Here is a 9,010-nt window from a genome sequence, read left to right on the forward strand (position 1 = left end):
CCTCTGATTCAGAGCAGAAGAGTGACGACTCATTTCCCTCTTCCTTGGGACTCAGGAATTTCGATTCTCTTCCCTTTCAAGCCGTTAATACCATACCTTACACAAACGTAAGCGCTAAATTCCTCCACAACTCTCCCTGAGCACTCATGCCCTCGAACTCAGAATTCTGCGTCTCCAGACTCTCCATCCTTTGGCCTCAAAGTCCAGACTCCCAGCTTTCCCAGTACCTAATCTAGTAAGTAGTAAGGAGCCCCTCCCGACGGCCGGTTCTCCCTAGAATCCGGGAATCCAAGTCTCTAACTCGGTGCTCTCGTAGGAACCAGGTGTCTGAGCCATGAACCGCATCCTTCCAAAGCCCAGAAATCCTGGCTCATGGATTAGGAATGTGGTGATCTCACAGCCCGTCCCTGCCCAGTTACCCTGCTGTCCCCTTCCAGGGCCCCAGCTCCCCTCCCAGCCTATCTTCCGTTTGGCTGGGACAGCGGGAACCGGAAGCCTAAGTCCCTAGGCAAGCCGAGACGCCAGCCTCTAGGCCGAAGTCCGGGCAGACAGCTTGGCGACGATCCCAGGAGGGAGGCGGAGATTCGTTTTTGAGACCTTTGCTGTCCATCCTAAGATCGCCCTATATACGGCCCTGAGAAGGAGCGGGCAAGCCCCACCTACCAGAAACAGTGGTCCTTAGATAACAATTACAAGCATTAATTTGCATATGCCCGCCCCGAAGAAAACTTTTTCGCCCAAAGATGGTCTTTATTAGCATAGCTCCTCCCAAAGGCGGACTGCCTAAAGAGAGCTCGTGGCTGGGTGTCGGACCTGGCACAGTTCATTAGCATATTCCCACCCTTCTTGGAATTCCCCGTTTTTGCAAACTTGTTTCCCCTACCCTTATTAGTATAGCTCCTCCCTTTTCCTGGTCTCGCCTCCTCCTGAAGCTTCCGGAGACTCGTGTCCTACAGGCTCATGTTTATGCAGTACTCATTAGCATAACCCACCCCTTGGTCTCTCCTGACTCCCCCTAGGCGGTAGCGGCGGCAGCAGCAGCGGTGGCGACATGAGCAGCGGGGCGGCGTCCGGGACTGGGCGGGGGCGGCCCCGGGGCGGGGGGCCGGGACCCAGGGACCCCCCGCCCGGCGAGACTCACAAGCTGGTGGTCGTAGGCGGCGGCGGCGTGGGCAAGAGCGCGCTGACCATCCAGTTCATCCAGGTAGTGGGCCCTCACCGGGGAGGGTGTCCCCAAGATCGAGACTTTGAGCCCTTTGGGGATTCCCTGAAACTTTTCACTTCTCCTAGAACCATCATTAAGACCCTTCTAAGAGAATCTCTAACCCTAAAAGATCCCCTCTGATTGCGACTTCCAAGTGCCCAGGGCCTCCACCCCCTTCATGAGGGGAAGTTTTCTCCTAATATGTCCTAGTCAGATCACCCTCCCAGAGGTACCAGAGAGCCCTCATCCTAGTGTATCTGGCCCTGCTCACCAACTGGGAGCACCCTAAATTCCAAATAGGTGCTCCATTCAGACCCTAAGCACTCCCTGAGGCTCCAACCTCCCCCTGATCTTTGTCCAGACTTTGATTCTAGGACTCTGCTTGGACCAGCCTGTCCTAAAACAAGCACCCTGTAACCCCTGCTTGAAGAGGATTTCCCTTCAGACCTGAGATTTCAGAAAGCTCCTGCTACATGACCATTCTAGGAAAACACCAGTATCAGGCAGTACCCCATTCTGCTGAATGCAGACCCCCATTGCATCCCCAAGGAAAACCAACCATTTCTCCATCCTAAGTTCCCCACTCAAACTTCTTGCCCTCATCCCTGAAAACCCTAAGTAGCTCTCAAGTCACCTTCAGGTTAAAAAAGAAAAGTATAGAACTCAGGTTTTTCACAGCCTCCAGAGACTTGGAAGGTTTTAGAACCCATAAATGGACCTCTACTACAGCAGGAACCCAACCCTCCAGAATGCTCCAAACTATTCTAACCCTTGAGCATCTCCTAATATACTTTGGGGTTCAAATCGTCTCACACACACCCCAAACCTCATCCTCTCTACGCCTTGCACCCTTCCCTGCCCCAGCCCTCAGCAAGCACTCTAGAGAGGAAGCCACCTTCAGCCTCAAGAGCCAAGTTCAGAAAATCCAGCCCAGCCCCGGAAACCTCCACCCAGTTCCCACGGGGAGCCTCCCCACAGCAGGGCAACACTAGGAAAGCAAGAGCCCACTTGCTGTTGTAGAGTTTCCTGGGTGATACACATTCACAGACAAGGAGCCTCCAGCAGTGCAGTTCAGAAGCCTGCAGTGGGAAGAAAGCCCAAATTTGAGCCCCTGGCACGCAGGGCCAAACCTGAAGATGGCCAGAGGCCTGGTTGGAGGTAGCAGCACCCGTTCAGGAAGGGAGAGGCGGGGGATGAGGGTGGGGCTGTCTCTCAGAAGCAGGATTGGAACTTAGACCTTCCCAGGGGAGGAGACATTGGAGGCTGCTTGTGGAGGAGGGAGCAAGAGGAGGGAAGAAATGGGGGGGGTGGGGGGATGGAGGGAGAAGGGAAGAGAGAGGGGGCGAGTAGGGGTAGGGGAGAGGGATAGGCAGCTACTTTGGTCAACAAGAATTCTCAGAAGCTGATCACTAACACCACTACCAGGTCAAGTGTTAAGTGTTAAACAGAGAATTCCCTCCAGAAGGGAAAAAAAAAAAAAAAACAAACCCTTGTTACATGGGGTACTGTTTTCGTCCTCAATTCTCCAAGTGAGGAAATGGATTCAGAGACAGAAAGTGATTTGTTCAAAGTGAAGACGCAGCTGGAGTGATGGTGACCAAGGAGGATGCTTTATACTGAAAACAGAGGGGCTAAGAGAGGAGATGGGGGCATTGGTGACAGGGACCCTCAACCTGACAGCTGGAAAGGTGGAACAGAACAGCTAGAAGCAGGTTAGAGATCCAGAGAGAAAGGAGATGGACAGAAACCCAGAGGCGGGGAGAGGGAAAGACACAGGACAGTCAAACACAAAGACCAGAGATGGGGTGGGAGTGGGACATTGAGACACAGCAAGAGGGAGTGAGACCAAGAGAAAAAGACAGAGACAGATAGACAGAGACTCAGGAGAAGGCAGGGAGAGAAAGATTTTGAGACACAGAGAAAGAGAGCTGGGACAGAGACTTGAAGAAAGTATAGGGACAGGTCTCTCTCTCTCTCTCTCTCTCTCTCACACACACACACACACACACACACACACACACACACACACACACTCACACACTGAATGCTTCGGTGACAGAGACCTTCTCTATCCCCCAGTCCTACTTTGTGTCTGACTATGACCCCACCATTGAGGATTCCTACACAAAGATCTGCACGGTGGACGGCATCCCTGCACGGCTGGACAGTGAGGATGGCTGGGCTTAGAAGGGAGGCAGGTGGCAAGGCTGGTGGGGACTTGTGAGCACGCCCTGGCTAATGTGGGACCCACACGTTTCTCTCCGTCCCCACAGTCCTGGACACTGCGGGGCAAGAGGAATTCGGCGCCATGCGGGAGCAGTACATGCGTGCTGGCAATGGCTTCTTGCTGGTGTTTGCCATTAACGACAGGCAGAGGTGAGGGACGCGTGCTGGTAGACCTGGGTAAGCACAGGACAGGTTCCTGCCAAGATGGCACCTCATGCTATTGACTTCTCTTGCAGTTTCATTGAAGTAAGCAAGCTCTTCACTCAGATCCTCAGGGTCAAGGACCGCGATGACTTCCCCATTGTGCTGGTTGGGAACAAGGCAGATCTGGAGACACAGCGCCAGGTTTGGGATGCCCCCTCCCCTGATCACCCCATTAGGACCCAGGAAGCTCTCTCAGGGACTGTCTCCTACTCTGGATCACTGGTCTCTCTACTGTCACAACTTTGACTTAGATATGACCCCCCAAGTAGATCACCCATTGCTGAGCCACACCCCCATCCATCACTGAGGGATTCTAGGCAGGACCCCAGCACTAAGCCAGTCCCAGCCCTTCTAGTAATCCTTGGATACTGGTCCCTACTTGTAGTATATGTTCCCCTCTCCTGAACAAGGACACCCTTACTTCTTGCCCGCCTGCCTTCTAGTTACCTAAAACATCTTCATAATCGTCCCGACATCTCGCGTGTATCCTCCAGGATCCTCCTCTTGGGTCCTTCTAGAACTTTCTATCTTGAGGCTGATGAGCTTATACACTGGAGCACACCTTACGGCTTTTGGCATCTCCTCTCTCTGACCCCTCCCTCTGACCCCTCCCTCTGTCTTCTTCCAGGTCCTTCGATCAGAGGCCTCCTCCTTTAGTGCTTCCCACCATATGACTTACTTTGAGGCCTCAGCCAAACTGCGTCTAAATGTCGATGAGGCATTTGAGCAGCTGGTGCGGACTGTCCGGTAAGCACACTACCCTTTCCTGACCTCCCGGTCCTCAGCCCGACATCTCATACTCACAGACTGCTTCCCACAGGAAATACCAGGAGCAAGAACTCCCTCCTAGCCCACCCAGTGCCCCTAGGAAGAAGGATGGGAGGTGCCCCTGTGTCCTGCTGTAGCCTCAAGTGACCAGCACAAGCTCTCGGGACCAGCTGCCTCACACTTGCTGTGTGGCCCAAGGCTCTCTCTGACTGAGCCTCTGTTTCAACCTCTGGGTTCCCCAGGACACACTACACCCTCTTACCTTTACTTCTGGCCTCCTGGGGCTACCACCATGTGCCTTCTGTCAATACCTCCTCCTTTCCCCCACAAGACCCTGGTAGGGTGAGGGGCATCTTGTCACTGCTGTATATAACTCCCATCTGTCAGTATAATAAATATCACTGCCAACAACTGAAGACACCTTCTATTGGGTGAGTTGCTAGAGATGGACCTACAGTCTCATGGCTGCTAGGCAAGGGCCCAAACTCTGCGTCCACAGCCCAGATTTTCTGTTTGTTGGTTTGTTTGGTTTTTGCTTTGCTTTGGTTTGCTTTTGATTTTTCAAGATGGGGGTCCTCCGTGTAGCCCTGGCTGTCCTGGACCTCACTCTGTAGACCAGGCTGGCCTCCAACTCAAAGATTCACCTGTCTCTGCCTCACAAGTACTGGGGTTAAAGATGTGTGCCACCACCACACAGTCTGTATTTATTTTTCTAAACGGGAGTGGTAATCTGGCTGGATGACCAGTCAGGTAAAGGTGTTTGCTGCCAAGCATAACTTTCTCAGTTCAAATCCCAAAGCTCATAGGGTTTGGGGGTGGGGGTAATCAACTTCTGCAATTTCTTCTGGTATCTACATGAATGCTGTGGGACCTGCACATGTGCTGGATACTTTTCATGTCAACTGGACACAAGCTAAGGCTCATTTGAGAGACGGGAGCCCCAGCCGAGAAACAGCATCCGTAAGATAGGTCTGTAGGAAAGAAAGCATGGAGCGATTTGCTTTCTTAATGTAGATGTATTTTATGTGCATTGCTGTTTAGGCTACATGTATGTCTATGTGAAGTGTTAGGTCGCCTGGAACAGGAGTGGCAGTTACAAACTGTCTCGGAGGTGCTGGGGACTGAACTGAGGTCTTCAGAAGACCGGCCAGAGCTCTTAACCACTGAGCCAGGCTCCAGCCACATAACTCATTTTCTTAATCAGTAATTGATGGGGAGAGCCCTGTCCATTGTGGCTTTTGCCACGCTGGGATGGTAAGCCACCGTTTTACAAGCAAGCTGGCTGAGCAAACCAATAAGCAGCACTCCTCCATGGCCTCTGCGTCAGCTCCTGCCTTCAGGTTCCTGCCCTGCTTGACTTCCTCTCCTGATTTCATCCGAAGATGAACAGTCATGTGGAAGTGCGGTTTGTTTGTTTTTTTTTCTCCCAAACCTTTCCTCCTAAATTTGCATCTGGTTATTGTGTTTTATCAAGCAATAGTGATCCTAAACTAACATCCGTTATGGTGGCGCATGCGTGTGACTCCAGCGTTGCAGAGGCTGTAGGAAATTTCGGAGGTACGGAAGAACTAGATCACAAGTTCAAACCCAGTTTCACTTATATGACAAGACCTTGTGGGTGGGGGTGCTTAGAAGGTTCTAGAACTACACTATTAAATATGGTGGCAAGAACCTAAATATAGCTATTAAAATTAAAACTAATTTCTTTGCTGGGTGGTGGTGGTGGTGGAGCGCGCCTTTATTCCCAGCACCCCGAAGGCAGAGGTAGGTGAATCTCTGGGTTTGAGGCCAGGCCTGTCTTCAGAGTGAGTTCCAGGCAAGCCAGGGCTACACAGAGAAACCATGTCTTGGAAAAAATATTACAATTAATTTCCTCAGTCAGACTCTGGTGGTGCACACCTTTTAATGCCAGTGCTAAGGGTTCAGAGGCAGGGGGAATATTTCTGAGTTTGGGACTAGCCTGGCCTACAGAGTGAGATCCAGGATAGCTAGGGCTACACAGAGGGACACGTCTGGAAAAAAAATAAAAAAATGTGTAAGGATGTTTTGCCTGCATTGTCTGTGTACCACGTGCACGCAGTCCCTGCAACGTCAATAAGGCCATCAGACCCTGTAGAACTGGAGTTATACTGGGGCTGAGAAAAGAACCCGAGGCTTCTGTCCGGACAGCAAATGCTCTTAACTGTTAAGCCATCCCTTTGGCACATGGACCAGTTTTTGGCACATGCACCCACATGTCTACTCTTCATGTTATCTGTCCTAATTTAATAAATGGTTTCTGGCTGGCTGCTGGTGATGTACCCCTTTAGTCTGAGCACTAGGAAGGCAGAGACAGGCAGATCCTGGAGTTCAAGGCCAGCCTGGTCTACAGAGTGAACTCCAGGATAGCCAGAGCTACTCAAAGAAACCATGTTTCGAAAACCTAGATAAATGAAAATATAAAAATCCACTTCCTCAAGTTCAAGATCCCAGTAGTCACTCACAACTACCAGGGACCCTAACAGGCAAAGTAAATGTACAAGACCCCTACATCTGCAGAGGGATCTACTGCAAGTGCTATTCTAGAAACTTCCAGGGACTTAAGAGACATAGACTACTACAAATCTATCTTATCCATCAGGCACAGCCCCCGCTCTACACAAGGAGAGGGACAGATGAGCAAGATGCCTTCTGGGTCTGAGAAATATCTTCTCTGTATACTTACACTCAAGCCAGGACCCACAGAGCCTGCCATACTGTGTGACATCACGGAAGACTGGAGTCCAACTTGGTGACCATAGGGACACCAGGCACAAACCGCCAAACCCATCTGATCCAACTATTTTGAGCTTCACTGATAGGTCTCACATAGCCCAGGCTAGCCTTGAACTCTTGGTCCTCTTACTTCCACTCCCCAAATGCTGGAATTACAGGGGTGGGTGAGCCAGTGTGGTAGTTTGACTATGTTTGGCCCATAGGGAATGGCACTGATGGGCGATGTGGCCATGTTAGAGGAAGTGTGTCACCGTGAGGGTTGACTCTAAGACCCTCATGCTAGTTGCTTGAGGTCAGTTTTCTGTTTGCCTTCAGAGTAAGATGTAGAACTCTCAGCTCCTCCAGCGCTATGCCTGAATGGCCAGCACCATGCTTCCTACCATGATAATGGATTGAACCTCAGAACCTGTAAGCCAGCCCCAATTCAATGTAATCTTTTATGAGTTGCCTTGCTCATGGCTTCTCGGAGCATTGAAAACCCTAAGGCAGCCAGCATCCTGGCTTGATCTTTGAACTCCAACCCTTACCCAGTACCCCAGGGTGGAACTTCATCTGAGTTGTGTGTCTCCCTGTGCAGAACACGGGCTTTTCAGCAGAAGTTGGCCCTTGGGGGGCTGGAGAGATGGCTCAGTGGTTAAGAGCACTGACTGCTCTTCCAGAGGTCCTGAGTTCAATTCCCAGCAACCACATGGTGGCTCACAACCATCTGTAATAGGATCTGATGCCCTCCTCTGGTGTGTCTGAAGACAGTGACTGTGTGCTCATATGTATAAAAAAATAAGTCTTGGGGTTGGGGATTTAGCTCAGTGGTAGAGCGCTTGCCTAGGAAGCGCAAGGCCCTGGGTTCGGTCCCCAGCTCTGATAAAAAGAACCAAAAAAAAAAGTCTTAAAACAAAATGAACTGAACATCCTTCACACCCACTGCAGGTTTGGCCTCCTGTTCCCTTGCCTGGTCCCATATCAAATCTAGAACAGCAATTTGGCATTTATGTCCATTTGTCTTTGTGCTGCTTCCCTTGGGGAGATGAAAGCTATCAATGCCCCTCACAGAGCCGAGTCTAGTCCCTACTGGATTTGGTATCAACATCTATGACCCTTTCTCCCCTGTCCAATGACTGTGAATTTCATATTGGACCGCTAATCAGTGGTATCCCTCTCTGTTAACACAGCCAGAGCCTTTGGCCTATGTTCTGCCCCAGGACTGAGCAAGGCTAAGAACAGGCAGCAGCATGCTCTCCCTTTAGGCCAAGAAGGGATCGCCCCTTTCAAGAGGCAGAACCTGTAGCTGGCTGCAGCCTCCCCATCCTTTCCCAGTCAAGGTTTCCAAGTCTCAGGAGTCCCAGCAGGGGGGACACTGCTCTTGCCAGCAAAGGATCCTGTGTCCTAGCAGACATTCCCCAGAACAGAGGTGAGTATTTCCCACCGTATGGTAGGGTAGGGTGTAGTTTTTGGCCTGGACATCCTGGTTCTTGTAAGGCCAAGATGCACACTGAGCGCAGGACAAGTTACTGCTTGCCCTGAGAAGAAAGCACAAGAATACACACGACAACTGGCAAGCCACTTTTGGAAGCCTCCGGGCCACTACCATTCCCAAGTTTCTAAGACAAGAGTCAAAGGCCGGCATCTCCCTAGGCACGTGTCTGTGCCTGTGGTAGGGTTTCCGCCCTCTTCCAGGCTTTGGCAGTGGTTTTGTTTTGGGTTTTTTGAGAAAAGGTCTCTCTCTGAAGCCGATGTTGTCCCGACTCTTCTCTGTTCCGGTTCCACAGGCGTGTTCCCCAGTTTTGATGTGAGTACGTAGACGGCGTGCTTCAACTACAAGAAGCTGAGGAAGTTGGATTTTCTCCAGGTCAATAC

General features: G+C 51.1%; 1 protein-coding gene across 2 annotated transcripts; it reads left to right on the forward strand.

Annotated features, from left to right (window-relative positions):
- The first annotated feature begins 1,040 nt into the window (after positions 1–1,040).
- On the forward strand, positions 1,041–4,821 carry Rras (RAS related). 2 transcript variants are annotated; one of them, NM_001108481.1, is made up of 6 exons: positions 1,041–1,204; positions 3,284–3,371; positions 3,478–3,580; positions 3,667–3,775; positions 4,263–4,381; positions 4,455–4,821. In NM_001108481.1, the coding sequence occupies exons 1-6, from the start codon at positions 1,052–1,054 to the stop codon at positions 4,537–4,539; spliced, it is 657 nt and encodes a 218-aa protein (NP_001101951.1). In that variant the 5' UTR covers positions 1,041–1,051; the 3' UTR covers positions 4,540–4,821. The 2 variants fall into 2 exon arrangements, with proteins under 2 accessions (NP_001101951.1, XP_087425397.1); XM_087569271.1 differs by having other exon boundaries at positions 1,108–2,362; positions 4,455–4,818.
- The last annotated feature ends 4,189 nt before the right edge of the window (positions 4,822–9,010 follow it).

The sequence above is a fragment of the Rattus norvegicus genome, chromosome 1 (assembly GCF_021556685.1).
Source record: "Rattus norvegicus strain SHRSP/BbbUtx chromosome 1, alternate assembly SHRSP_T2T, whole genome shotgun sequence".
Classification (NCBI taxonomy): Eukaryota; Metazoa; Chordata; class Mammalia; order Rodentia; family Muridae; genus Rattus; species Rattus norvegicus.